Raw genomic sequence first — 27,988 nt, 5'->3', positions numbered from 1 at the left:
CCGCGTTTGAAACAACAACTTTATTAGCACCTGGCACTAGGCGGAGAGAGGCGGTAAGCAGCGAGGAGGAAAGGGGCTAATCGAACTCACGGCGCGCTGTGGACCAATCCTGCTAAGCGGAGAATTGCTGTGGCCAGATGACGGGGCGTCGAGACAAGAAGAAAGACGTTGGCAACTCAGAGGACTGGTTGCGACGTTAGACAAGAAAGCAAGGCCTTTAAGCAGGGATTCGGGTTGGACGTCGGGGTGGGCCAAAGCGAAGCCGGAAACAGGAAACTACAACTCCCACAAGGCCTAGGGCCACGTCCCGCCGTCCTCGGCCCCTGAGCCTGATGGGACAAGTAGTTTTGTGAACGGCTTAATCTAGAGATTTAAGAGGTTGGAAGCTAAGAGGCCCGGGGCTTCCGGAGGTCGCGGAGATGGAATTGGAGCAGAGAGAAGGGTAAGTGGCTGAGCCCTTGTGAAAAACTGCGAATCCCAGAAAACAGCAGCTGCATTGTGTGCAACCATATGACCTTTTACACTGAGGTCTGATGGGGGTTGTAGTTCATGCAACTGCTTTACCTTAGAACCCTTTTATGGACTGGGGTCTGGACTGGTGCATCCTGAGGGAGGAGAAGGCTAGGGGTTTGGACTGCTGGATCTGAGAGACGAGGAGGTTGGAAGCCAGGACTCTTGCGTCTGGTTGAGGGTTGGGGCTTGGACTCCCTGGGTCCTTGGAGAGAAAAAGTCTGGAGGTCTGGACTCTTGGATCCTGGGAGGAGGGGGTCAGGGCTTGAACCCTGTGGGTGCTACGAAGGAGGGGTTGGGGACCTGGTCTCCTGGGTCTGAGGGAGGAGAGCTGGGGGCCTGGATTCTACGGTCTGAGGGAGGAAGGGCTGGGGGCCTGGATCCCTGGGTCTGAGGGAGGAGGGGCTGGGGGCCTGGATTCTAGGGTCTGAGGGATTAGGAGCTGGGGGCCTGGACTCCCAGGTCTTAGGGAAAAGGGGCTGGGGTTTGGGCTCCTGGTTCAGTGGGAGAAGGGACTGGGAGTCCAGGATCCAGGGCCCCTGACCCTTTCCCTGCCCCTCAGGACCATGGCAGCCGTGGGCTTTGAGGAGTTCTCAGCGCCGCCGGGCTCGGAGTTGGCGCTGCCTCCCCTATTTGGGGGCCACATCCTGGAGAGCGAGCTGGAGACGGAAGTGGAGTTTGTGTCAGGGGGTCTGGGGGGCTCAGGGCTCCGGGAGCGAGATGAAGAGGAAGAGGCAGCCCGGGGTCGGCGGCGGCGCCAGCGGGAATTAAATCGCAGAAAGTACCAGGCATTAGGTCGGCGCTGCCGGGAGATCGAGCAGGTAGGTGAGTGCGGATCCCCCCGTTTTGGGGTCCCCTGGCGTAAACTACCGCCCCCCGCAATCTCTGCCTTTCCACACGCCCAGCCTTTCTTGGCTTGCTGAAGGAATCCTCCACTTATATGTATATTCACTCATTTAGCATGCATTATGTGTCTGGCCCTATGCCAAGGCCCTGGAAGGGCCATCTCCCGTGGAGCTTCCCTGACAACCCAGATGGGTCCTCCGATGTCTCCTGGGGGCCTCTCAATGTGTGGCACCGCTCACAGGTAAAAAGCCCAGGCTCTTCACATCTCCCATACCCCTGCCAGGATTCACTCCTCTCGACTCATTCATTCTGCCTCTGGCATGTCTCTGGACCCTTCTCCTTCCCTCCATCCCCACGGCTGCCAAACTCCAACTCCAGCTGTCTAGGCTGAATGACTGCATCAGCCTCCTTGCTGAGAACGAGGGTGGGCCAGGCACGGTGGCTCATGCCTGTAACCCCAGCACTGTGGGAGGCTGAGGCAGGCAGATCACCCAAGGTTAGGAGTTCAAGACCAGCCTGGCCAACATGGTGAAACCCCGTCTCTACTAAAATATAAAAAATTAGCCGGATGTGGTGGTATGTGCCTGTAATCCCAGCTACTTGGGAGGCTAAGGCAGGAGAATCGCTTGAACCCAGGAGGCAGAGGTTGCAGTGAGCCAAGATCGCACCACTGCACTCCAGCCTGGGCAACAGAGTAAGACTCCGTCTCAAAACAAAACAAAACAACAACAAAAACCTTCACAGCTTTTTATGAGATATTCTCCCACACCAAGTCCTTTCCAGGACTAATGTTCTGTTGCATGGCATGGAGCGGTTTTGAGCAGGGGAGGGATGGAGTCAGATCTGGGTTAAGGAAGATTCCTCACGCCCCCTGTGGAAGGCGGACCACACGGAGGAGGCCTGGACTGGGAGAGTGAGAAACTGAAGCCATCATGTTTCCGGAGATGGAAACAACGCCTGAGTGAGGGCGGGCGGCGGGTGTGTCCTGGGAGTGAGGCTGGTCTTGAACTCCTGACCTCAAGTGATCCACTCACCTTGGCTTCCCAAAATGCTAGGATTACAGGCATGAGCCACCACACCTGGCCTCAACTCTTGATGACAGTGTTGGGAAGTTCTGTAAGGAGGGAGGCTAGAGGCCAGGGGCATATTCCAAACCCTGCTTAACAGATGGACACCAAGGCCCAAATGGACTCAATTGGAGCCTCTGCTCTTAATCCACCCCCAGGAATAGATTATTCCTATTTTACTAGCGTAGAAAATAAAGGCTCAGAGAGGTTAAGTAATGCACCCAAGCTCAGAGTTCAGCAGTGGCAGATCTGAGATTTTTTTTTGAGACAGGGTCTTGCTCTGTTGCCCAGGCTGGAGTGCAGTGGCATGACTGTGGCTCACTGCAGCCTCAACATCCTGGGCTCTAGCAATCTCAGCCTCCAAAGGAACTGGGACTACAGCCACCAAGGCCAGATGATTTTTTTTTTTGTAGTGTTGGGGTCTCACTCTGTTGCCCAGGCTGGTGTCAAACTTGAGTGATCCTCCTGTCTTGGCCTCTCAAAGTGCTGGGATTATAGGCATGAGCCACTGTGCCAGGCCAGAGCTGAGACTTGAACTCCGGTCTTTTTCTTTCTTTTTTTTTTTCAGATGGGAGTTTCGCTCTTGTTGCCCAGGCTGGAGTGCAATGGTGTGATCTCGGCTCACCGCAACCTCCACCTTCTGGGTTCAAGCGATTCTTCTGCCTCAGCCTCCCGAGTAGCTGGGATTACAGGCATGCGCCACCACACCTGGCTAATTTTGTAGTTTTCTTTTTTTTTTTTTTTTAGTAGAGACGGGGTTTCATCATGTTGACTGGGCTGGTCTGGAACTCCTGACCTCAGCCTCTCGAGTAGCTGAGATTACAGGCATGCGCCACAACATCCGGGTAATTTTTGTATCTTTAGTAAAGATGGGGTTTCACCATGTTGGCCAGGCTGGTCTCGAACTCCTGACCTTGAGTAATCTGTCCGCCTCGGCCTCCCAAGGCATTAGCCACCGCGCCTGGCCTGGTGTGTTTCGACTTAATGGGAGGTTCGGGGTCTCTGAGCAGGTAACAGTTGACTTAAGACTTGGAGTGGGGAGTGAGCCGTATGGACGGCTGGGGAGAGGGTCCAGGTAGAGGAACAGCATGCGGGAGGCCCCCACGGGAGGGCACTCAGGACTGTGGCATGGTGAGAGGGGAGCCGGAGGGAGGGGAAGGTGGAAGGACCTCAGCCCACACGATGGTCTTTGACCAGTCTCCCCGGAGCCTAGTACATACCCCATTAAACATCCGTTGAACAAATGAACGGGAGCCGTGGGATCCAGCTGATGGGAGTTCCCACCCCACAGGTGAACGAGCGGGTCCTGAACAGGCTCCATCAGGTGCAGAGGATAACTCGGAGGCTGCAGCAGGAGCGGAGGTAACCCCTTCTCCGTCCCCTCTGGGCCCCTAAGCCCCGGCTCCCAGACACCCCCAGTCCCTCTGGTCTCTCCCCACTCCCACGTCCGCCCAACCCTCACAAGCCACAAGGAGGAGAGGCAGGAGATGAGGGCCGGGGCCTGAGGCAAACGGAGGAAGAGTGCGTTCGGTCTTGGAGGAGAGAGCTGAGCACTAAGACTGAGGGAGGGCCGGGTCCAGGGGACTGCGCGCCAGGACTGAGGGAGGGCCCAGGACCGAGGGAGGGCCGAGGACCGGCTGGAGGGGGCTGCGCGCTGGGACTGAGGGAGGGCCGGGTGCAGGGGGCTGCGCGCTGGGACTGAGGGAGGGCTGGCTGGAGGGGGCTGCTTCTCCTGAAGGGAGGGAACAGCACGATGGAAGGCACAAAATGCAAGTTTTTTTTTTTTTTTTTTTTTTTTTTTTTTTTTGTGGTGTGACTCTAAGCAAGCAGTGTCCCTTCTCTGAGCTGTTTCCTATCAACTAAGGGCAGTGCCAGTATCATGAGGTTGTGGCGGGGTTAGGCCGGAGCTTCCCACTGTGCATCTCCACAAAACCTGCCCCGGTGCCTGCTGCCCCTGCCACTCACAGTGTCCCTGTCCCAGCAAAATGGGAGCAAGCTTGGTAGGAAGGGCTCCACCTTGCTGAGTCAACCACGGTTCTCATCTCGGTCCTCGGCTCAGGCTCGGCGCAGTGACCCAGGGCTATGTGCTCTTCCCTGGAGCCCATTCTTGCCATCCTGGTCACCCGGCAGCCTGGGGTCTCCTGCCTTTCAGGCTGTTCCTTCCTGGCCGCCTTTGCTAGTTCATCCTCCTTTCCCCAAAGCTGAAACCTGCGGCTCCCAGGGTTCCTCTGTCCGCACCTGTGCTGTCCAGCACGGTAGCCGCTGGCCACGGGTGAGATTTTCACTTAAGTTGAAATAAGAACTCTGTCACTCTTGCCACACACCAAGTGCTTAGGAACAGCCATGGGCAGCCACTGGCTGCCGACTTGGACAGCAGATCAGAACACGCCCATCCTCTGGGAAGCGCAGCTGGGTCATGCGGGTCAACCACGTTAAAGGCCACCTAGGCCGGGCACAGCAGCTCACACTTGTAATCCCAGCACTTTGGGAGGCCAAGGCGGGTGGATCACGAGGTCAGGAGTTCGAGACCAGCCTGGCCAACACAGTGAAACCCTGTCTCTACTAAAACTAAAAAAAAAAAAAAATAGGTGGCACACACCTGTAGTCCCAGTTACTTGGGTACTCGGGAGGCTGAGGCAGGAGAATCCCTTGAACCTGGGAGGCAGAGCTTGCAGTGAGCCGAGATTGCAGCACTGCACTTCAGCCTGGGTGACACAGCAAGACTCCGTCTCAAAAAAAAATAAAAAAAAAAGTCACCTAAATGCAGCCGACTTCTGAGTTCCATCCACAGCTTTCTGAGTCCTGTGTTCATTTGTCCGCCGCCTGCCGCACAGCCGTCCTGCTTATCCACTGTGCATCTGAAGTTAACCCTGACCTTCCCCCACATTTACCCCATGTCAGGGAATAATAACTCCACCTCCCACTGCCTGGAGCACTTTGCTTGTTTCTCTCAGCCCCACATCCATCCATCACAACCCGTCACCTCTACTCCTAGAATACATCCAGAACCCCGCCTCTTCTCACTCCTCCTCTGCCACCAACCTGGGCCTGGGGACACAGCCTCTGGCTTGGATTACTCCTCTCTGGCCTCCCTGCCTCTCTTTTGGCCCCAAGTCTCCTTTTAAAACAGCCTGGGTGAGCCCCACCTTTCCCTGTTTGTACCTTTAGTCAATTTTTTTTTTTTTGAGACTGAGTCTCACTGTCACCCAGGCTGGAGTGCAGTGGCGCGATGTGGGCTCACTGCAAGCTCCGCCTCCCGGGTTCTCGCCATTCTCCTGCCTCAGCCTCCTGAGTAGCTGGGACTACAGACCTGTAGCCAAGATTTTTAAGATCAGGAGAGTTTATGAAAGGGATCAGCGTCCTTTCAGGTTAAAACATGCGAGAGTTAAGGAAGCATCTGTGTATGCAAAACCTCCCTGAATAATTGAGGACAGCTAAGTGAGAATCAGGCTTTCCGCACTGTTGGCCCGGAGCCCAGCCCCGTGGCTCTCAAGTGTGGCCCCTGGACTGGCAGCATCAGTGCCACCTGGGAACTTGGTGCAAATGCAAGTTCTCAGGCCCCGCCAGGCCTGCTGTATCTGAAACGTGGGACTAGTCCTTCTAACATGTGAGACAGACCAGGCCCCTCCTCTGCGGTGGCTCTCCGCTGACTCGGAGTAAAGGCGAACGTCCCGCAGCAGCCGACCAGGCCCTGCCTCAGAGGGCCGCTTACGCCCGCCCGCCTGCCTTCACTGGAAACCAGGCGCGTGTACTCGGCCCCCACGTCAGGGCGTCTCCACCTGCCGCTCCTTCTGCCGCTCCTTCCGCGGCTCCCTCGCCTGCTTGGTGAGGTGTCCGCCACCATCCTTTTGAAGTTCCAAGCCCGGTATCACCTGCCTTCTTCCCACCTTCTGACCTGTTGTGTTGGGCTGGTTTGCTTATTGTCTGTCTCCCCTGCAACCCTGACTCTGTAAGCACAGGCACCTTTGTTACCCGATGTGTCCTTGGCACAGCCGCTGGAACAGCACACAGGGCAGAGTGGGCGCTCGGTGCATGTGGAACCAATGAGGTCTGTGTGAAAAACATCCTGGCCGGGCGCGGTGGCTCATGCCTGTAATCCCAGCACTTTGGGAGGCCGAGGCAGGCGGATCACCTGAGGTCAGGAGTTCAAGACCAGCCTGGCCAACACGGTGAAACCCTGTCTCTACTAAAAATACAAAAATTAGCTGGGCATGGTTGCAGGTGCTTGTAATCCCAGCTACTTGGGAGGCTGACGCAGGAGAATCACTTGAACCCGGGAGGTGGAGGTTGTGGTGAGCCGAGATCACACCACTGCACTCCAGCCTGGGCAACAGAATGAGATTCCACCTCAAAACAACAAACCTGCCCAGGCGCTGGTGCGGGGGAAGCATCCCATCAATTAGAGCTTTAAAACTAAGGATCTGCCGGGCGCGGTGGCTCAAGCCTGTAATCCCAGCACTTTGGGAGGCCGAGACAGGCGGATCACGAGGTCAGGAGATCGAGAGCATCCTGGCTAACACAGTGAAACCCCGTCTCTACTAAAAAAAATACAAAAAACTAGCCGGGTGAGGTGGCGGGCACCTGTAGTCCCAGCTACTCGGGAGGCTGAGGCAGGAGAATGGCATGAACCCGGGAGGCGGAGCTTGCAGTGAGCTGAGATCCGGCCACTGCACTCCAGCCTGGGCGACAGAGCGAGACTCTGTCTCAAAAAAAAAAAAAACAAAAAAAAAAAAACTAAGGATCTCTGGAGGCAGGGGCTGGGGAAAGAAGAGAAGGGGGTGTTGATAAGAGGTGAGGTCATTAGGAGCGTTCTGCACTCCCCTCTTCAGTGATCAATAAAAATGATAACTCACATATCAATGTTTACTGAGTGCCGATATCACAGCAAGTACAGAAATCGTCTGGTGTCACTACTTCGGTGTCACCACTGCAACATCCAGCCCAGGTGAGGGTTTCACGTCGTTGCAGAGCAGGAAACTCAGCCTCAGAATGGTCGTCTTGTCTTGCTTGAGGTCTCAAGGCGGGTCAAGGGCGTGGCTCCCAGGCCTCCAATGCCAGAGCTCAGGACCGTCTGGGTCCAGGACAGCTTTGGTGTTGAGTGGGGTGAGAGCTGAGCTCTATCTTGTGGCCCTTTTCCCAGCTGCTAGGAGGTAACTGAGTCCATTGGTGGCTTCTCCCCCTGAGCAGGTTCCTCATGAGGGTGCTGGACTCCTATGGGGATGACTACCGGGCCAGCCAGTTCACCATTGTGCTAGAGGTGAGTGTTGGGTCTCCAGGAGGGTCAGGAACTGGGAGCCCAGGATGCAGCCATCACCTACCTCCCCCTCCTCCCCGCCAGGATGAGGGCAGCCAGGGCACGGATGCTCCCACCCCAGGCAATGCTGAGAATGAGCCTCCAGAGAAAGAGGCACTGTCCCCGCCCAGAAGGACTCCTGCACCCCCGGAACCTGGCAGCCCAGCGCCCGGCGAGGGGCCCAGTGGGCGGAAGAGGCGGCGAGTGCCGCGGGATGGACGCCGAGTGGGAACTGCACTGACTCCAGAGCTGGCTTCAGTGCAGGTGAGGAAGTGGGGGGACTCAAGGGGAGCGACCGGGGCCCCAGAGCTGGCTCCGGTGCAGGTGAGGAGGGGGGGACTCAAGGGGAGGGGCTAGGGCCAGGGCTGGGCTGAGTCAGGTTCAGGGCTCTTGGGTTTTGGTTCTGCACCCTGAGGGGTCCAGGGCTGGGGAAAGTTGAAGAAAGGAGGTAACCAGGATGTGTTGGAGGCCTAGGATCAGGCAGGGAAGTATTTGGAAAAAGTGGGGCAAAGGCTTGGGTGAAAGGAGGCAAAGTTGGAAAGGGAAGGAGGAAGACCTGGAGAAGGAAAAATAGCTAGACAAGGCTAGGAGTAGAGAAGAAGGAAGGATCAAAGGAAGGATCAGAGAAGATGGGGTGGAAGGGAAGGCCCAGTGCGGGGAGGAAAGCCGGAAGAACATCTGGACCCAGGAACACTGGGATTGCTCTGAGGTGTGAGGAGGAAGGTGACTGGCCTAGGAAGACAAGAACGGTGAGGCTGGCTGGGTGCAGTGGCCCATGTCTGTAATCCCAGCACTTTGGGAGGCCTACATGGGGGATCACTTGATGCCAGGAGTTTGAGACTAGCCTGAGCAACATACTGTGACTCCCATCTCTACCAAAAAGAAAAAAACATGTTAGGCATGATTGGCATGTGCCTGTAGTCCCAGCTGCTTGGGAAGCTGAGGTGGGAGGGTCACTTGAGCCTGGGAGGCAGAGGCTGCAGTGAACTGTGATGGCACCACTGCACTCCAGACCCTGTCTCTTTAAAAATCAAAACAAAACAAAAACAAAAATGGTGAAGCTGATGGGATTTTCTGGATTCTCAGGCCTATTAACACCTTGTTCCTTCTCTCCTGCAGATTAAGGTCGAGGAAGACTTTGGCTTTGAAGCAGATGAGGCCCTGGATTCCAGCTGGGTTTCTCGGGGTCCAGATAAACTGCTGCCCTACCCAACTCTGGCCAGCCCAGCCTCTGACTGACCCATGCCCAATAAACTGACCCCACACTCACCCTGGCCACCGTCTACTTGTTCCCACCTCTGATCACACACATGCCACGCTCTGGGGTTGGTGTTCACATTTTTATTGGGAGCCGTGGGAGGGGCCGCCTCTGTCAGTGAAGGTGCTCACAGTTTCTTAAGCCACTCCAGGCTGGGGCCCTGAGGGTCCTGGGGGTGGCTGGGCACGTCCGGCATGTTCCCATCATCACGGACGGGCACTGTGGGACAGGAGGTGGGCCACTGAGACCAGCATGTCTCCAGAGTCCCGGAGAGAAGAGCTGGTCTGTCGCTTTATGTTCAGAGAGGGAAGGGGGACCCCAGGGCTGAGAGGAGGGGAAGGGTCAGAGAATCAGTGATGCAGAAAGAGGCAGGAAATACAGAGACTGAGAGACATGGAAAACCAGAGAGCGAGAGAGAGAGCGAGAGCGAGCTAGGGTCGAAAGAGATGGGGAAACAGGACAGAAACCTGAAAAGATGGAGACAGAAAACAACACAGATGGGAACCCAGAAAGGTAATAGAAACTCGAAGCACAAACACAGAATAGGATACGAATTATATCTCAATTCTTAAAAAATGGAACGGGGGGAATCCAGGCACCACTGCTGAATCTCTGATGCCTGCTCAGGAAACAGCTGCCCGTAACTGCCCCTACCCCAGCACAGGGAGGCTGGGCCCATCCCAGGGATCCCTGCCGGGCCCCTACTCACCTGGGTAGTTGTAGGGCGTGGCCTCGTTGATCATGATGGAGTACTTGACGTAGGGGCTGAATGTGGGCATAATTATAGCTGTGGAGAGACACAGGGGTGAGCCCCAGGGGAAGGTGGCTCTGAGGAGAGGGAAAGAGAATCTGAGCCTTGGCAAAGATAAACTGCAAAGCGGGAGGGCAGCGGGGAGGGCCTCCAGGAGGATCCTTGGTACCCTGAGATCCCTACTTATAGACAGGAGGGCTTAAAACTCTTTCAGGGGGTTAAGTGGAGGTAGGGGTGGGAGTCTAACACTCACAGATACATGGGGCCTAGAGGAGGAAGCACTGGGGTTGGTCGTGGAATGAGTACGTTTTGAGTGTAGGGGTCATCATGGAGCATCCTGTGGGTAGTGTCATGGGACTATTCTGGAGAAATTAAGACTGTTACACATTTGGCCAGGCACAGTGGCTCATGCCTGTAATCGCAGCACTTTGGGAGGCAAAGGTGGGCAGATCACCTGAGGTCAGGAGTACACGACCAGCCTGGACAACATGATGAATCCCCATCTCTACTAAAGATACAAAAATTAGCCAGGCATGGCGGCAGGAGCCTGTAATCTCAGCTCCTCAGCAGGCTGAGGCAGGAGAATCCCTTGAGCCTGGGAGGCAGAGGTTGCAGTGAGCCCACATTGTGCCACTGCACTCCAGCCTGGGCAACAGAGACTCTGTCGCAAAAAAAAAAAAAAAAAAAAAACTGTTACAAACTGGAGAAGAAAGGTTTGGACAAACAACAGTCACTGACAAGTCACAGTCCATCTAGGGTGGGAGCCAGGAGTCCCGGGGGATGGGGTACAGTGCATAAGAAGAATGTTCTAGGCCAGCACTGTCTGACAGATGGTAAGACCCAGGTATATAATTTTATATCTTTTAGTAGCCACAGTAAAAATGAAACAAATTTTAAGAAACATACTTGGCTGGGTGAGGTGGCTAACGCCTGTAATCCCAGGATTTTAGGAGGCTGAGGCGGGTGGATCACCTGAGGTCAGGAGTTCGAGACCAGCCTGACCAATGTGATGAAACCCTGTCTCTACTAAAAATACAAAAAATTAGCTGGTGTAGTGGCGTGCACCTGTAATCCCAGCTACCCAGGAGGCTGAGACAGGAGAATCGCTTGACCCCGGGAGGCAGAGGTTGCAGTGAGTTGAGATCAGGCCATTGCACTCCAGCCTAGACGAAAGTAAAACTCCGTCTCAAAAAAACAAAAACAGACCAAAAAAAACCATGGTATATCCAAACATCACTTCAACATGTAATCAACAAAAGACGATTGGTAGTTTACATACTTAGTTATACTAAGTGTTTGAAATCCAGTATGTCTTATACCACCTCAATGCATACCAGCCTCATTTCAAGTGCTCAGTGGCCAGGTGTGGCTGGTGGCTGCCAGATCGAACAAGTGTTCAGAACCTTACCTAGTGCCTGGCTGGTGGACCAACAGTACTGACAAGACCTGGCAACTCTTCAAAAATGCAGAATCCCATGCCCCATCCCAGACCTACAGAATCGAGAACCCACAGTTTGGCCGGGCGCAGTGGCTCACTCCAGTAATCCCAGTACTTTGGGAAAGCGGATCACTTGCGGTCAGGAGTTCAAGACCAGCCTGAACAACATGGTGAAACTTCATCTCTACTAAAAACACAAAAATTAGCCAGGCGTGGTGGTACTTGCCATCCCTGTAATCCCAGGGGTGAGCAGTGGCTCACCCAGCACTTTGGGAAGCCGAGGAGGGCGGATCACGAGGTCAGGAGATTGAGAACATCCTGGCTAACATGGCGAAACCCTGTCTGTCTCTTCTAAAAATACAAAAGAATTAGCAGGGCGTGGTGGTGGGCGCCTGTAGTCCCAGCTACTCGAGAGGCTGAGGCAGGGGAATCCCTTGAACCCGGGAGGCTGAGTTTGCAGTGAGCTGGGATCGCCTCACTGCACATCAGCCTGGGTGACAGGGCGAGACTCCGTCTCCAAAAAAAAACCAAACAAACAAAAAGGCCCCATCCGTGCAGGGACTGCGGTGCTAATTAAGGTGTAAGCAGCACAGTTCCAGGGCAGAGGGCTGAGGTTTTCAATCAGCAAGACGACACATTAGGATCATAGGGGGATTTTCACAAGACACAGATTTCCCAGCCCCACCACCAACCAAACCAACTCAATTCAGAATGTGGGAGAGGGGAGATGAAAGGGAGGAGGAGGATCTGGACTTTATTTTTGGTGCTCAGGTGTTGCTAATGTATAAGCAGGGTTGAGAACGTCTCATTTAGAGGGGTTAAGAGCGTATTGGGTAGGGGGAGAGGAATGCGGGGGGCGGTGGAGGCGTTATAATGGGTATGGGGATAGACAAGGGGATGTCGCGGGGGTGCAGACACACTGGAGGGGAGCCGAGGGAGGCGACAGGGCTTTAGAGGTACAAGATGAAGGGATGTAGGGGGACGGGGGTGGACGATGCAAGTTTGCGCCTGAAGCACTCACGCACCGAGGCCTCCGATGACGAAGGACGCGACCAGCACTGGCTCCTTGTCCCAGGCATTCTTGAGGAAGGCGCCGAGTCCTGAAGGGGTGGCGAGGAGGGTCACCCCTGCAAGTGGCTGCCCCCCGTGACCTCTAACCCTCTCGTGCCACCCCTACCCTGGAGGAGCCCCCTCGTGACTTCTGCGTCCCCCTCCAGCACGGACCCCATCGCCTCCACCACTGCCCTGCCGCACCTCAGTCCCAGGACCGCCCGGAGGTTCCCGGTACCACCGAGCCCCGCGCGCCACCGGCACTTACTCGCAGCCATCTTGGTCTCGGCGGCGACACCGGCGAGGACGCGGAGCACTCTGGGAGTTGTGGTCCCTACGCGCGAGAAACCCCCCCCCCCCCCGGGTTGCGCTTGCGCCCTGGAGCAGAAGTGGAGGAAAAAGCCGGGACGCGGAGCACTCTGGGAGTTGTGGTCCCTCCGTGCAAGGTACCGCTTTCGGAGTCTGCGCGTGCGCACTAGCGCAGAACAAAGATGGAGCAGCAGAGGTAAAGGAAGTAGTGCCAAGAGCAAGCGCAAGCCTGACTTTGCGGACCTGCGTGGAATCTCCTTAGTCTCTGCCTAGAAGTCGCTCCGGGGTGACTAGTCCTCCTACTGAGACCACCTAAGGCGGAACAAAATAATCCTCATTTTATAGTTTATGTATGAAAGCCCATTTTACAGATGAAGAAACTGAGCCCGGGAGAAGGTGAATGACTAACCTTTCCTTCGAGGTCTCAGCTCAACATCAGCTCGTCCTGGAAGCGCTAGGTCTCATCCCAGATGGGTTAGGAGCTTTCTGCGGGCTCTCACAGTGCCCTGTTACCGCCAGTATAGCTCAGATCACTGAAGAAACTGACCTGGTCTGGGTCTGTCAGTCGGACTGGTAGCAGCTGCTTGAGAGCAGTAATGGAGTCTGAGTGCCCTCTGTGCCTGCCAACATCGCACAGCGAGGGTCTGCCACGTAATAGGTGCTAATCTTTTTTTTTTTTTCCTGAGACTGAGTCGCCCAGGCTGGAGTGCACTGGCACGATCTCGGCTCACAGCAACCTCCGCCTCCGGGGTTCAAGCGATTCTCCTGCCTCAGCCTCCTGAGTAGCTGGGATTACAGGCGCGCGCCTCCACACCAGGCTAATTTTTCTATTTTTAGTAAAGACGGGGTTTCTCCATGTTGGTCAGGCTGGTCTCCAACTTCCCGACCTCAGGTGATCCGCCCGCCTTGGCCTCCCAAAGTGCTGGGATTACAGGCGTGAGCCACCGAGCCCGGCCTATAGGTGCTAATTTTAATCAATCAATCAATCAATCACAGTATCACAGCAAGAGCCTGGCACATAATAGGTGCTAATTTTTATCTGTCAACCAATCTATCGATCAATTAATCACAGCAAGGGCCTGGCACGTAATTGGTGTTAATTTTTATCTATCAATCAATCACACAAGGGCCTGGCACTTAACAGGTGCTAATTTTTATCTATCTATCTATCACAGCAAAGGCCTGGCACATAATAGATGCTAATTTTTATCTATCTGTCTATCTATCACAGCAAGGGCCTGGCACATAATAGATGCTAATTTTTATCTATCTATCTATCTATCTATCTATCTATCTATCTATCTCAGCAAGGGCCTGGCACATAATAGATGCTAATTTTTTTTCTCTTTTTTTCTTTCTTTCAATCACAGCAAGGGTCTGGCACATAATAGGTGCTAATTTTTTTCTATCAATCAATCACAGCAAGAGTCTGGCACATAATAGGTTCTTTTTTTAAAAAACAGATATCTTTCTGTCTGTCTGTCTGTATTTGAAGACATGGTCTCACTCTATCACCCAGGCTGGAGTGTGGTGGCACAATTTATTTATTTTTTAGACAGGGTCTCGCCCAAGCTGCTCTTGAACTCTTGGGCTCAAGCGATACTCCTGCCTCCGCCTCCCGACTAGTATTTGTTTCTAGAGTTAAATTAATGAACACCACAGGTTATGACTGACCCCCCTGCTAACCTTTTCCACAGCGCTATAGGGCTATGACACAGTCACCCACAGGCCCCCACCTCGATCCTCTCTTCCCTAAACGACGATCTGGGTCTGGCTTTCTGATGTTTCCTCATTTCCTGGGAGGGGAGAGGATGCAACCAAGCCCTGATTCCAGCTCCAGCAGATATCTGCCTACCATGGCCCTGGTGCTGATCCTCCAGCTGCTGACCCTCTGTGAGCCGCCCCTTCCTTCTCCCTGGGTTCCTGGATGGGGTGGGGGGCAGAAAGAGAGAGAGAATGGAGACCTAGACACCCTGCAGGGGGACCAGGCAGCACTAGCTGGAGCTTTGGGATTCTAGGTTCAAATAAAGAACAGGACTGGGGCCCAGACCCCTGGGTCCTAAAGCAAGGGAACACAGAGTCTCGAAAGAGGAAGGAGGCGGGGACAGGTATCTCTGGATCTTGAGGCAGGAAGAGGATAGGGGACAGGGAGGACGCCTAGATTCTCATATGGGAGGGGGATGGAAGCCAGGACTCCTGATTCCCTGGGAAAAGGGGGCTGGGAACAGGGCTCTTAGCTCCTGAGAGAAGACGGAAATGGGGACCCAGATTCCTGAACCCAGGAGAGGAGAAGCTCTGCCCCCTGGAAAGGTGGAGTTCAAGGGCCTGAACTCTTGGGTGCCCAGGCCAGAGGGGTCCGCGTTCAGACTTCTTCAGTAGGTGGGCAATGGAAGTCCGAATTTCTGTCTACGGAGACAGGAGGAGGGAGGGATAAGATTCTCATTTCCCAGAGGAGAGAGGAGCTGGGGACTCAGATTCTGGGGCTACCAGTGAGATGGGGCTGGCCACAAAGGGCTTTGAAAGGAACTCGCTGTCAGGCACAGTGGCTCACGCCTGTAATCCCAGCACTTTGGGAGGCTGAGGCGGGCGGATCACCTGAGGACAGGACTTCAAGAACAGCCTGACCAACATGGCAAAACTCTGTCTCTACTAAAAATACAAAAATTAGCCTAGTGTGGTGGCGGGCACCTGTAGTCCTGGCTACTAGGGAGGCTGAGGCAGAAGAATCGCTTGAACCTGGGAGGCAGAGGTTGCAGTGAGCTGAGATCGCACCACTACACTCCAGCCTGAGCAACAGAGCAAGACTCTGTCTCAGACAAAAAAAAAAAAAAAAGGAACTAGTCCCTCAACCTTCTACAGGGCCTCTGTGTCACACGGACATTACTCCATCTGGTGAGTAGCTGCCCCATCCACTCTCCTTTATGTCGCTGACACCCCTTTTCCAACTACTCAGATTTTATTTTGGTGCCCAATCCCATCCCAGAAGTCCTTATTTTCCTCCCTCCCTCCCTCCATTCCTTCCTTCTTTTCTCATTCCCCTTAGTGGTCATTATAGGTGAGTACTGAAGAGCAGGAACTTCTGAGGCAGAGGCCTCAGTTTCACCATCGTATTCATTTATACGACTTTGAACAAGCCACAGCTTGCTAAGACTCCATTTCCTTCTCTGTAAAATGGGCCGCTGTGAAATTTTATCAAATCATATGTGCAAAACCCTGAGCCTGGCACAGTGCAGGGCTTAAGAAATAGGATCTTGGACCGGGCACAGTAGCTCATGTCTGTAATCCCAGCACTTTGGGAGGCCGAGGCGGGCGGATCATGAAGTCAGATCGAGACCATCCCGGCTAACACGGTGAAACCCCATCTCTACTAAAAATAAAAAAAAAATTAAAAAAATTTAAAAAAAAATTAGCCGGACATGGTGGGACGTGTCTGTAATCCCAGTTACTCAGGAGGCTGAGGCAGGAGAATCGCTTGAACCTGGGAGGCGGAGGTTGCAGTGAGCCGAGATCGCGCCACTGCACTCCAGCCTGGGTGACAGGGCGAGACTCCGTCTCAAAAACAAAAAAACAAACAAAAACCTCTTGGAGATATTTCAATGTCACTATAGCTATTTCTACCTTTTTATTTTATTTTATTTTATTTTATTTTATTTATTTATTTTGAGATGAGTCTCTGTCGCCCAGGTTGGAGTGCAGTGGTACGATCTCAGCTCACTGCAAACACCTCCTGGGTTCAAGGGATTCTCCTGCCTCAGCCTCCCGAGTAGCTGGGACTACAGGCATGCACCACAGTGCCCAGATAATTTTTGTATTTTTAGTAGAGACAGGGTTTCACCATGTTGGCCAGGCTGGTCTGGAACTCCTGACCTCAGGTGATCCCTCTGCCTTGGCCTCCCAAAGTGCTGGGATTACAAACATGAGCCCCCTCACCTGACCCTTATTTTTATTTATTTATTTTTAAAGACGCTTCATTCTGTCACCCAGGCTGGAGTGCAGTGGCTCTATCATAGTTCATTGCAGCTTCGAACTCCTGGGCTCAGGCAATCCTCCAGCCTCAGCCTCCCAAAGTGCACGTCATCATGGAGTTCTCACTCTGCTGCTCAGGCTGCAGTGCAGTGGCATGATCTTGGCTAACTGCAACCTCCGCCTCTAGGGTTCAAGCAATTCTCCTGCTCAGCCTCCCAAACAGCTGGGACTACAAGCTAGCACCACCACACCTGACTAATTTTTGTGTTTTTAGTTGAGACAGGATTTCACCATGCTGGCCAGGCTGGTCTTGAACTCCTGACCTCAGGTGATCCACCCACCTTGGCCTCCCAAAGCGCTGGGATTACAGCCATAAGCTACCACACCTGGCACCCTTCCTATACTCTTGTGTGATTTGTGAATAAGTGATGTCTGCCAGTACTGTCATTTGTCCTCCAGTTTTGTCTTTTAGCATACACAACTTAAGAAATTTGAAGTGGTCAAATTAATTAATCTTCCATAGAACTTCTTATTTTATATTTTAAGAAGCCTTCCTTGCCCCAAGACAAATATATTTTCCTATAGTTTTTTGAATAATTTTATAGTTAAAAAAATGAAACACAGGTAGGTCTTTAATTAATCTGAAAGTTGTTTTGGGAAATGGTGTGAGGTAGGGATCCAACTTTTTTTTTTCTTCCAAATAGTAAGTTTTGGCAACTCTTGAAATACTATATTGCAAATATTCTGGAAAATTATTTAAAATTAGAGTTCTGGCTGGGTGTGGTGGCTCACACCCGTAATCCCAGAACTTTGGGAGGCCAAGGTGAGAGGATTGCTTGAGGCTGGTAGTTTAAGACCAGCCTGGGCAACATAGGGAGACATCCCCATCTCATTACTTAAAAAAAAAAAAAAAAAAAAAAAATTACAGAGTTCTGGGACCTGACTACTGTGTTTACAAACTGTGGAGTAAAGCTCAGAAGTTTCTGTCCTGCCCCTCTGATTTGCACCTGGTTTTAACAAGCCGTGATTGTAGTCCAGTCTCTCCCTGATTTTACAAACAGGAAACTGAGACTGAGAAAGAGGCAGTAATCGTTCAAGGTGATTTTCCTCCTTCCCCAACTTCCCTGTCATCTTCTGGGGCTCCCAGGAGGCCCGAGGACCCAGGCAGCCCCGTTTATTCAGTCCCCCCAGCTTTATACCCCAAGCCATGGCTGGGAGCTCAGCCGGCTACAGTTGTGACCCCTGGGGTCAATGTGACCTTGAGGTGCCGGGCACCCCAACCCGCCTGGAGATTTGGACTTTTCAAGCTTGGAGAGATTGGTCCCCCTCTCTTCCGGGATGTGTCCTCCGAGCTGGCAGAATTCTTTCTGGAGGAGGTGACTCCAGCCCAAGGGGGAAGTTACCACTGCTGCTACCGGAGGCCAGACTGGAGGCCGGGTGTCTGGTCCCAGCCCAGCGATCCCCTGGAACTGCTGGTGACAGGTGAGGTCCTGGGGTCAGGGAGGAGAAGCGGGTGGAACAAGGGAGGTGGGGGAGGGACAGAGAGATACAGGTAAAGAGAGAGCGAGGCAGGCAAACTGACAGATTCACAGACACAAGAAGAAAGACACAGAGATACTGGGGGAGAGAGGGGGCGGGGCAGACAGAAAGAGAGAGAGAGGTAGAGTGAGGGGAGAGAGAAAGAGACAGAGGCAGAAGGAGAAAGAGAGGCAGAGAGAAAGAGAGACCGAGGCAGAGAGAGAGACAAAGAGAAAGAGACAGAGGCAGAGAGAGTAAGAGAGAGACAGGCAGAGAGAAAGAGAGAGACAGGCAGAGAGAGAGAGAGACAGGCAGAGAGAAAGAGAGAGACAGGCAGAGAGGAAGAGACAGGCAGAGAGAAAGAGAGAGACAGGCAGAGAGAGAGAGACAGGCAGAGAGAGAGAGACAGGCAGAGAGAAAGAGACAGGCAGAGAGAGAGAGGCAGAGAGAAAGAGAGAGACAGGCAGAGAAAGAGACAGGCAGAGAGGAAGAGAGACAGAGAGAGAGAGAGACAGGCAGAGAGAAAGAGAGACAGGCAGAGAGAAAGAGAGAGACAGGCAAAGAGAAAGAGAGAGACAGGCAGAGAGAAAGAGGGAGACAGGCAGAGAGAGAGAGACAGGCAGAGAGAGAGAGACAGGCAGAGAGAAAGAAAGAGACAGGCAGAGAGAAAGAGAGAGACAGGCAGAGAAAGAGAGACAGGCAGAGAAAGAGAGACAGGCAGAGAGAAAGAGAGAGACAGGCAAAGAGAAAGAGAGAGACAGGCAGAGAGAAAGAGGGAGACAGGCAGAGAGAGAGAGACAGGCAGAGAGAAAGAAAGAGACAGGCAGAGAGAAAGAGAGAGACAGGCAGAGAAAGAGAGACAGGCAGAGAGAAAGAGAGAGACAGGCAGAGAAAGAGAGACAGGCAGAGAGAAAGAGAGAGACAGGCAGAGAGAAAGAGAGACAGGCAGAGAGAAAGAGAGAGACAGGCAGAGAGAGAGAGAGACAGGCAGAGAGAGAGAGAGAGACAGGCAGAGAGAGAGAGAGACAGTCAGAGAGAAAGAGACAGGCAGAGAGGAAGAGAGAGATGGGCAGAGGAAGAGAGAGACAGGCAGAGAGAGAGAGAGACAGGCAGAGAGAAAGAGACAGGCAGAGAGAAAGAGAGACAGGCAGAGAGAGGAAGAGACAGGCAGAGAGAAAGAGACAGGCAGAGAGAAACAGAGAGACAGGCGCAGAGAGAAAGAGAGAGACAGGCGCAGAGAGAGAGAGACAGGCAGAGAGGAAGAGAGAGACAGGCAGAGAGGAAGAGAGACAGGCAGAGAGAGAGAGAGACAGGCAGAGAGAGGAAGAAAGAGACAGGCAGAGAGAAAGAGAGAGACAGGCAGAGAGAAAGAGAGAGACAGGCAGAGAGAAAGAGAGACAGGCAGAGAGAGAGAGAGACAGGCAGAGAGAGAGAGAGAGAGGCAGAGAGGAAGAGAGAGACAAGCAGAGAGGAAGAGAGAGACAGGCAGAGAGAGAGAGAGACAGGCAGAGAGAAAGAGAGACAGGCAGAGAGAGGAAGAAAGAGACAGGCAGAGAGAGAGACAGGCAGAGAGAAAGAGACAGGCAGAGAGAGGAAGAAAGAGACAGGCAGAGAGAAAGAGAGACAGGCAGAGAGAGACAGGCAGAGAGGAAGAGAGACAGAGAGAGAGAGACAGGCAGAGAGAAAGAGAGACAGGCAGAGAGAAAGAGAGAGACAGGCAGAGAGAAAAAGGGAGACAGGCAGAGAGAAAGAGAGAGACAGGCAGAGAGAGGAAGAAAGAGACAGGCAGAGAGAAAGAGAGACAGGCAGAGAGAAAGAGACAGGCAGAGAGAAAGAGAGACAGGCAGAGAGAAAGAGACAGGCAGAGAGAAAGAGACAGGCAGAGAGAAAGAGAGACAGGCAGAGAGAAAGAGAGAGACAGGCAGAGAGAAAGAGAGAGACAGGCAGAGAGGGACACAGAGGCAGAAAGAGAAAGAGAGCGAGCGAGCGGAAGGCGCTCACGCGGCCCCCGACTCTCACCCGGTCTCCGCAGAGCAGCTGCCGCGGCCGTCGCTGGTGGCGCTGCCCGGGCCGGTGGTGGCTCCCGGCGCCAACGTAAGCCTGCGCTGCGCCGGCCGCCTGCGGAACATGAGCTTCGTGCTGTACCGCGAGGGCGTGGCGGCCCCGCTGCAGTACCGCGACTCCGCGCGGCCCTGGGCTGACTTCCCGCTGCTGGGCGCCCGCGCTCCCGGCACCTACAGCTGCTACTACCACACGCCCTCCGCGCCCTACGTGCTGTCGCAGCGCAGCGAGGCGCTGGTCATCAGCTGGGAAGGTGAGGGTCCTGCCGCCGGCCCGTCTCCCCAGCCCCAGGAATACAGGTCCCAGCCCCTCCTCCCCAGCCCCAGGAATACAGGTCCCAGCCCCTCCTCCCTCAGACCCAGGAGTCCAGACCCCCGGCCCCTCCTCCCTCAGACCCGGGAGCCCAGACCCCCGGCCCCTCCTCCCTCAGACCCGGGAGTCCAGACCCCCAATCCCTCCTCCCTCAGACTCCGGAGTCCAGACCCCCAGCCCCTCCTCCCTCAGACTCCGGAGTCCAGACCCCCAATCCCTCCTCCCTCAGACCCGGGAGTCCAGACCCCCAATCCCTCCTCCCTCAGACCCGGGAGTCCAGACCCCCAATCCCTCCTCCCTCAGACCCGGGAGTCCAGACCCCCGGCCCCTCCTCCCTCAGACTCCGGAGTCCAGACCCCCAATCCCTCCTCCCTCAGACCCGGGAGTCCAGACCCCCGGCCCCTCCTCCCTCAGACTCCGGAGTCCAGACCCCCAATCCCTCCTCCCTCAGACCCGGGAGTCCAGACCCCCAGCCCCTCCTCCCTCAGACCCGGGAGTCCAGGCCCCCAGCCCCTCCTCCCTCAGACCCCGGAGTCCAGACCCCCAATCCCTCCTCCCTCAGACTCCGGAGTCCAGACCCCCAGCCCCTCCTCCCTCAGACTCCGGAGTCCAGACCCCCAATCCCTCCTCCCTCAGACCCGGGAGTCCAGACCCCCAATCCCTCCTCCCTCAGACCCGGGAGTCCAGACCCCCAATCCCTCCTCCCTCAGACCCGGGAGTCCAGACCCCCGGCCCCTCCTCCCTCAGACTCCGGAGTCCAGACCCCCAATCCCTCCTCCCTCAGACCCGGGAGTCCAGGCCCCCGGCCCCTCCTCCCTCAGACCCGGGAGTCCAGGCCCCCGGCCCCTCCTCCCTCAGACCCGGGAGTCCAGGCCCCCGGCCCCTCCTCCCTCAGACCCGGGAGTCCAGACCCAGCCCCTCCTCCCTCAGACCCGGGAGTCCAGGCCCCCAGCCCCTCCTCCCTCAGACCCGGGAGTCCACACCCCCAGCCCCTCCTCCCTCAGACCCGGGAGTCCAGGCCCCAGACCCTCCTCCCTCAGACCCGGGAGTTGAAACCTCCATCGACTCCCCCTCAACTTTGAGACTGAGGAGTCAGGTCCCCAAGTCCACCCCAGGGCTGGAAACCTGGAGTTCAGGGCCCAGACTTCGGAATCCGGGAGCTGACGACCCGTCTCTCCCGGCCCCGCCCGCAGACTCTAGCTCCTCCGACTACACTCGGGGGAACCTTGTCCGCCTGGGGCTGGCCGGTCTGGTCCTCATCTCCCTGGGCGCACTGGTCACTTTTGACTGGCGCAGCCAGAGCCGTGCTCCTGCTGGTGTCCGCCCTTGAGCCCCAGGGGCACTGCAACGCGAGAAGACTTCCAACCTGAGTGATGGAGAGGCTGGGACCCTGGGCTGGATCGTCCTTTCCTGCAGCCCCGCAGCCCTGCTGGCTGAGCCCCGAGGAACTGCCCTTCGGACACCCCTGTGCCCTGTGCTGTGGCTTCTTTCCGGGCCTTTCCCAACGAGTAGCTGAGTGGAAGACGCGATCAGTGGTTAAGACTTCCAAGCCAGAAGACAGAGGGTTCGAATCCCAGTGCTGCCGTCTACTCACTGTGGTAGTAGTAGCAGCTACAGAGAGGTAGCAGTGAGAGGGGAAGCCAGCTGGACCTCCTGGGTCGAGTGGAGGCTTGGAGAACTTTTCTGTCTTACAAGAGGATTGTAAAATGGACCAATCAGCAGGACATGGGCGGGGACAAATAAGGGAATAAAAGCTAGCCAGCATTGGCACCCTGCTCGGGTCCCCTTCCAGGCTGTGAAAGCTGTGTTCTCTTGCTCTTCACAATAAATTTTGCTGCTGCTCATTCTTGGGTCCATGCCATCTTTAAGAGCTGTGACACTCACCGCGAAGGTCTGGGGCTGCATTCTTGAAGTCAGCTAGACCACAAACCCACTGGAAGGAACCAACTCCGGACGCGGTGGCAGCATTGAGAAAGCGCCCTTCCCAACTCTCTCTCGCCTGGACGGTGAAATGGATGCACTGATAAAAGCCATTTCATAGGATTGTTGTAGGATTCAGTGGGTAATACATATAAAACATTTAAAACAGTAACTGGCCCGTAGTAAGTGCTCAATGAATGTGAGCTACCCTATTACACCGATTTCTACCAGACTCATTGCCGAAAAGAAGGTCTCACCTTTTTTCCATCAAGCATAATCAAGCACAACTTTTTTTTTTTTTTTTGGAGAGAAGATCTCACTCTATCACCCAGGCTGGAGGGCAGTGGCACGATCTCGGTTCACTGCAACCTCCGCCTCCTGGGTTCAAGTGATTCTCGTGCCTCAGCCTCCTGAGTAGCTGGGATTACAGGTGTACACCACCACGCCCAGCTAAGTTTTGTATTTTTTTTTTTTTTTTTTTGAGACGGAGTCTTGCTCTGTCGCCCAGGCTGGAGTGCAGTGGCCGGATCTCGGCTCACTGCAAGCTCCGCCTCCCGGGTTCACGCCATTCTCCTGGCTCAGCCTCCCGAGTAGCTGGGACTACAGGCGCCCGCCACCTCGCCCGGCTATTTTTTTGTATTTTTTAGTAGAGACGGGGTTTCACCGTGTTCGCCAGGATGGTCTCCATCTCCTAACCTCGTGATCCACCCGTCTCGGCCTCCCAAAGTGCTGGGATTACAGGCTTGAGCCACTGCGCCCGGCCTAAGTTTTGTATTTTTAATAGAGATGGAGTTTAGCCATATTGGCCAGGGTGGTCTCAAACTCCTGACCTCAAGTGATCCACCGGCCTCGGCCTCCCCAAGTGCTGGGATTACAGGCCTGAGCCACCGCGCTCCTTCACTTTGCCTTTCCTTGCCTTGACTGGGCCTTACTCTTTTGCCCAGGCTAGATTGCAGTGGCATGATCAAGGCTCACTGCTGCATCGACCTCCCAGGCTTAAGTGGTCTCCCCACCTCAGCCTCCCAAGTAGCTAGAACCACAGGTGCAGGCCACGATACCTGGCTGATTTATTATTATTAGTAGTAGTAGCAGCAGCAGTAGAGGTCTCTCTATGTTGGCCAGGCTGATTTCCAACTCCTGAGGTCAAATGATCCTCCTGCCTCTGCCTCCTGAAGTGTGGGGATTATAGGCATGAGCCATCCAGACAGGTTCATTTCCCCTTTTCTTGACTTGTGCCCCCATTTTGGTGGAGCACACACCTTCTTCTATTTGTATTGTTTTTCAACTTTGCCTTCCCCTTTTCCCACTTTATGGAGAAGACAGTGACTTCTAATGCTTGGACAGCCCAGCTGTACCATGCTGGGCAAACTGGAGCAGTGTACAGACCCTTCTGAGTTTCCATCCAAGAAAGGGAACACCACAAATATCTACCTTGTCCGTTCTAGAGAGGAACCAAGCAACTTGTCCCCAACACAGGAAGAAAAATAAGAAAACCTTAGATCAGCGGCTATAACTCCTCTGACCCCAACCCCTTTTTGGTTTTTGTTATTTTTGAGATAGAGTTTCCCTCTTTCTCCCAGGTTGGAGTGCAGTGGCACGATCTTGGCTCACTGCAACCTCTGCCTCCTGGGTTCAAGGATTCTCCTGCCTCAGCCTCCCCAAGCAGCTGGGATTACAGGCACCTGCCACCACCCCTGGCTAATTTTTTGTATTTTTAGTAGAGATGGGGTTTCACCATGCGGGCCAGGCTGGTCTGGAACTCCTAATCTCAAGTGATCTGCCCGCCTCTGCCTCCCAAAGTGCTGAGACTACAGGTGTGAGCCACCGCGCCTGGCCTGAAGCAATATTCACTTCTATGTGGATGCACATTGATATATTTTATCTTATTAAAAATGCTTGTCTTGGCCGGGCGTGGTGGCTCAAGCCTGTAATCCCAGCACTTTGGGAGGCCGAGACGGGCGGATTACGAGGTCAGGAGATCGAGACCATCCTGGCTAACACAGTGAAACCCCGTCTCTACTAAAAAATACAAAAAATTAGCTGGGCGACGTGGCGGGCGCCTGTAGTCCCAGCTACTCGGGAGGCTGAGGCAGGAGAATGGCATAAACCCAGGAGGCGGAGCTTGCAGTGAGCTGAGATCCGGCCACTGCACTCCAGCCTGGGCGGCAGAGCGAGACTCTGTCTCAAAAAAAAAAAAAAAAAAAAATGCTTGTCTTGACTCACTTCATTGATTTAATGACCTTGCTGCCTAACACATGTAAATGATTTGGGGAGGAATAAGCAGTATTTGTTGGTGTGCTCTTTTGTTTCAGAGACTAAACTAACTCAGATCTTTTTTTTTTTTTTTTGAGACAGAGTTTTGCTCTCGTTGCCCAGGCTGGAGTGCAATGGCACGATCTCGGCTCACTGCAACCTCTGCCTCCTGGGTTCAAGTGATTCTTCTGCCTCAGCCTCCCGAGTAGCTAGGATTACAGGCATGGGCCACCATGCCCAGCTAATTTTGTATTTGTAGTACAGACAGGGTTTCTCCATGTTGATCAGGCTGGTCTTGAACTCCCGACCTCAGGTGATCCACCCGCCTCGGCCTCCCAAAGTGCTAGGATTACAGGCGTGAGCCACTGCGCCCGGCCCTAACTCAGATCTTATATAAAGATTAGGAAATTCATTAGGCTGGTGCAAAAGTAATTGTGGTGGAACTTAGTCTCATGGCCAGGCCTAGCCACTATGGAAATATGGTCTCTAGCCTGTGCCCTTCTAAAAATGAGGGTGGGAGGGGGTGGGATAGGTGCAGTGGCTCACTCTTAACAATCCCAGCACTTTGGGAGGCTGAGGGAGGAGGATAGCTTGAGGCCAGGAGTTTGAGACTCCCTTCTCTATTAAAAACAAAAACAAAAATAGGCCAGGCCCGGTGGCTCATGCCTATAATCCCAGCACTTTGGGAGGCTAAGGCAGGCAGATCACCTGAGGTCAGGAGTTGGAGACCAGCCTGGCCAATATAGTGAAACCCTGACTCTACTAAAAATGCAAAAATTTGCTGGGCATGGTAGTGGGCGCCTGTAATCCCAGCTACTCGGGAGGCTAAGGCAGGAGAATCACTTGAACCCAGGAGGCAGAGGTTGCAGTGAGCTGATATTGCGCCATTGCACTCCAGCCTGGGCGACAGAGTGAGACTCTGTCTAAAAAAACCCAAAAAGAAACGTTTAATGATTTTTCTTCTCTCCAGGGGAAAATATGGAAGTAAAATGTTCAGTTGAAACAGGACCTATCTGAAGATCGTGTGTCCTCTGCTGATTTTAAATAGCCATGGAAAGTTAATGCCACCGCAAGGGGGCAGCCCTGCCCTGGCACTCTGGAAACCTGGTATTTATCCACGCAATCAGAGGCTTGAACCACAGCTAAGCTGAGTCTTGGCGGGACCTCTTCTGATCCTCCGGGCACACAAGAGGATTGGGGGCTGGGGAGGAGCTGCTTCAAGGGCACCTCCCTTTTACCTCCTGTGATATCGTGATATAGTAAGAAATATGTATTTGGTCTTCAGCTCTGGTTCCAAAGACACCCTTCTCACCCCATCACTCTGGAATTTCCAAAAACCCTTGGTGAGAAGGGTGTCTTTTGTTATTTATAAGGAACCTCTTTTCTCCCTTCCTTCCCTCCTTCCTTCCTTCCTCCTTTCCTTTCCTTTCCTTTCCTTTCCTTCCTTCCTCTCTTTCTCTCTCTCTCTTTCTCTCTTTCTTTCTTTCTCTCTCTCTTTCTTTCTTTCTTTCTTTCTTTCTTTCTTTCTTTCTTTCTTTCTTTCTTTCTTTCTTTCTTTCTTTCTCTTTCTTTCTCTCTTTTCTTCTTTCTCTCACTATTCCCTTTCTCTCCCTTTCCTTTCCTTTCTCTCCCTTCCCCTCCCCTCCCCCTCCCTTTCCTTTCCTTTCTTTTCCTTTTCTTACCTTCCTTTCCTTCTTTCCTCTAATCCCAGCACTTTGGGAGGCCAAGGTGGGCAGATCACTTGAGGTCAGGAGTTTCAGACCAGTCTGGCCAACATGGTGAAACCTCGTCTCTACTAAAAATACAAAAATTAGTCGGGCATGGTGGCAGGCACCTGTAGTTCCAGCTACTCTGGAGGCTGAGGCAGGAGAATCGCTTGAACTAGGAGGCAGAGGTTGCGGTGAACTGAGATTGCACCACTGCACTCCAGCCTGGGCTACAGAGTGAGGCTCCATCTCAAGGAAAAATAAATAAAATAAAATAAAATTAAATTAAATTTAAAAAATGTAAAATAAAATAAAATAAAATTTTAAAAATATAAAATAAAATATAAAATAAAATAAAATTTAAAAAATATAAAATAAAATATAAAATAAATAAAATAAAATAAAATTTAAAAAATATAAAATAAAATATAAAATAAAATAAATAAAATAAAATAAAATAAAATAAAATATCTCCCAAAGAGACAAGTCAGATTAGCCTAAACCCAGGAATAACTACAGGCAGCTTGAGGGTCAAAGGCAAGGTAGGGGCTGGCCAGATCCGATCTCCTTCACTGCCATTGTTTTCTCACTCTCATAGTTTTTGCAAAGGAGGTTTCAATTGCATGGTTGTCAGCTAACATCCTATTCATCCATTTCTTGCTTTCTACCAGTAAAATTGAACTTTATAGGCCTGCTTTGTGCTTTTAAGGCTAACTAGCAAAATTCCAGAGTTTAGCCTTAAAAATTATTTATAATTGGCCAGGTGCGGTGGCTCACGCCTGTAATACCAGCACTTTGGGAGGCTGAGGCAGGCAGATCATGAGGTCAGGAGATCAAGACCATCCTGGCTAACATGGTGAGAAACCCCATCGCTACTGAAAATACAAAGAAACAAACAAAAAAAGCCAGGTGTAGTGGCACACATCTGTAGTCCCAGCTACTCGGGAGGCTGAGGCAGGAGAATCACTTGAACCCGGGAGGCAGAGGTTGCAGTGAGCTGAGATTTTGCCGTTGCACTCCAGCCTGGGTGACAGAGGGAGACTCTATCTAAAAAAAAAAAAAAAAATTCTTTATAATTAATCAAAAGAAGTTTAAGAAATGGATTAAGAAGATCTCTTCTTTGCAGCTGTAAGGGAAGAAAGGGAGCTAGAGAGAGAGAGAGGATTGAGAGAGGAGAAAAAGATATTCCATGCCGTAAAACTAATTCAAGAATGTAGTTTAGGCCAGGCATGGTGGTTCACACCTGTAATCCCAGAAATTTGGGAGGCTGAGGTGGGTGGATCACTTGAGCTCAGAAGTTTGCGACCAGCCTGGCCAACATGGTGAAATGTTGTCTCTACTAAAAATACAAAAATTAACCAGGCATGGTGGCACAACCCTGTAATTTCAGGTACTTGAGGGGGCTGGGGCAGGAGAATCACTTGAACCCAGGAGACAGAGGTTGCAGTGAGTTGAGATCACACCACTGCACTCCAGCCTGGGTGACAGAGTGAGATCGTCTTAAAAAAAAAAACACACACACACACACACAGTGGGGGGCGGGGGGCTGGGGAAGGGATAGCATTAGGAGAATACCTAATGTAAATGATAAGTTGATGGATGCAGCAAACCAGCATGGCACATATATCAAACCTGCACCTTGTACACATGTACACTAGAACTTAAAGTAAAACAAACAGAATGTGGTTTGATAAGGTAACAAACTGAGAATATTCAAAAGGCTCTAAATC

At 53.1% G+C, this 27,988-nt stretch overlaps 3 protein-coding genes across 62 annotated transcripts in view; 2 read left to right on the top strand and 1 right to left on the bottom strand.

The window, feature by feature from the left end:
• Positions 1–22: 22 nt before the first annotated feature.
• TFPT (TCF3 fusion partner) lies at positions 23–9,195 on the top strand. Of its 6 annotated transcripts, none has more exons than XM_077976996.1 (7): positions 23–442; positions 1,073–1,335; positions 3,171–3,268; positions 3,715–3,785; positions 7,611–7,680; positions 7,762–7,974; positions 8,836–8,985. In XM_077976996.1, the coding sequence occupies exons 1-7, from the start codon at positions 420–422 to the stop codon at positions 8,953–8,955; spliced, it is 858 nt and encodes a 285-aa protein (XP_077833122.1). In that variant the 5' UTR covers positions 23–419; the 3' UTR covers positions 8,956–8,985.
• NDUFA3 (NADH:ubiquinone oxidoreductase subunit A3) overlaps positions 9,043–27,988 on the bottom strand; it is a 427,160-nt gene continuing 408,214 nt past the window's right edge. For 44 of the 50 annotated variants that reach the window (XM_077981753.1, XM_077981791.1, XM_077981772.1 and 41 more), the window contains exons 2-5: positions 12,482–12,503; positions 12,189–12,263; positions 9,684–9,761; positions 9,043–9,193 (exon numbers count right to left, since the gene is read on the bottom strand). In XM_077981753.1, the coding sequence (XP_077837879.1) occupies positions 9,102–9,193; positions 9,684–9,761; positions 12,189–12,263; positions 12,482–12,491 (255 nt within the window). In that variant the 5' untranslated portion in view covers positions 12,492–12,503 and the 3' untranslated portion in view covers positions 9,043–9,101. Of the gene's footprint in view, positions 9,194–9,683; positions 9,803–12,188; positions 12,264–12,417; positions 12,534–14,820; positions 14,825–16,443; positions 16,448–20,352; positions 20,357–27,988 lie in introns of those variants that run through there. The other 6 variants (XM_077981755.1, XM_077981782.1, XM_077981779.1 and 3 more) reach the window with 6 other exon arrangements.
• OSCAR (osteoclast associated Ig-like receptor) lies at positions 14,303–22,223 on the top strand. Of its 6 annotated transcripts, XM_077981724.1 has the most exons (7): positions 14,310–14,415; positions 15,382–15,414; positions 15,566–15,577; positions 17,671–17,970; positions 20,039–20,342; positions 20,374–20,468; positions 21,284–22,223. In XM_077981724.1, exons 1-7 carry the CDS (start codon positions 14,334–14,336, stop codon positions 21,430–21,432), a joined length of 975 nt encoding a protein of 324 aa, XP_077837850.1. In that variant the 5' UTR covers positions 14,310–14,333; the 3' UTR covers positions 21,433–22,223. The 6 variants fall into 6 exon arrangements, with proteins under 6 accessions (XP_077837849.1, XP_077837852.1, XP_077837850.1 ...); XM_077981723.1 differs by lacking the exon at positions 15,566–15,577 and having other exon boundaries at positions 14,303–14,415; XM_028839296.2 differs by lacking the exon at positions 20,374–20,468 and having other exon boundaries at positions 14,319–14,415; positions 20,039–20,320; positions 21,573–22,223.

The sequence above is a fragment of the Macaca mulatta genome, chromosome 19 (assembly GCF_049350105.2).
Source record: "Macaca mulatta isolate MMU2019108-1 chromosome 19, T2T-MMU8v2.0, whole genome shotgun sequence".
In the NCBI taxonomy this organism is placed as follows: domain Eukaryota; kingdom Metazoa; phylum Chordata; class Mammalia; order Primates; family Cercopithecidae; genus Macaca; species Macaca mulatta.
This window is presented reverse-complemented; position numbering and strand designations above follow the sequence as displayed.

What these genes read in the sequence shown, in the direction of transcription:
- TFPT (XM_077976995.1), top strand. Translation starts at nt 420, where the DNA reads ATGGAATTGGAGCAGAGAGAAGG. An exon ending in GCATGCGCCACAACATCCGG is followed by an intron (nt 3,269 to 3,714) that starts GTAATTTTTGTA and finishes CCCACCCCACAG; the next exon opens with GTGAACGAGCGGGTCCTGAA. An exon ending in CAGAGCTGGCTTCAGTGCAG is followed by an intron (nt 7,981 to 8,835) that starts GTGAGGAAGTGG and finishes TCTCTCCTGCAG; the next exon opens with ATTAAGGTCGAGGAAGACTT.
- OSCAR (XM_077981723.1), top strand. Translation starts at nt 14,304, where the DNA reads ATGTTTCCTCATTTCCTGGGAGGGGAGAGGATGCAACCAAGCCCTGAT. An exon ending in CCTCCAGCTGCTGACCCTCT is followed by an intron (nt 14,416 to 15,381) that starts GTGAGCCGCCCC and finishes AACCTTCTACAG; the next exon opens with GGCCTCTGTGTCACACGGAC. An exon ending in GAGGGTCCTGCCGCCGGCCC is followed by an intron (nt 20,343 to 20,373) that starts GTCTCCCCAGCC and finishes TACAGGTCCCAG; the next exon opens with CCCCTCCTCCCCAGCCCCAG.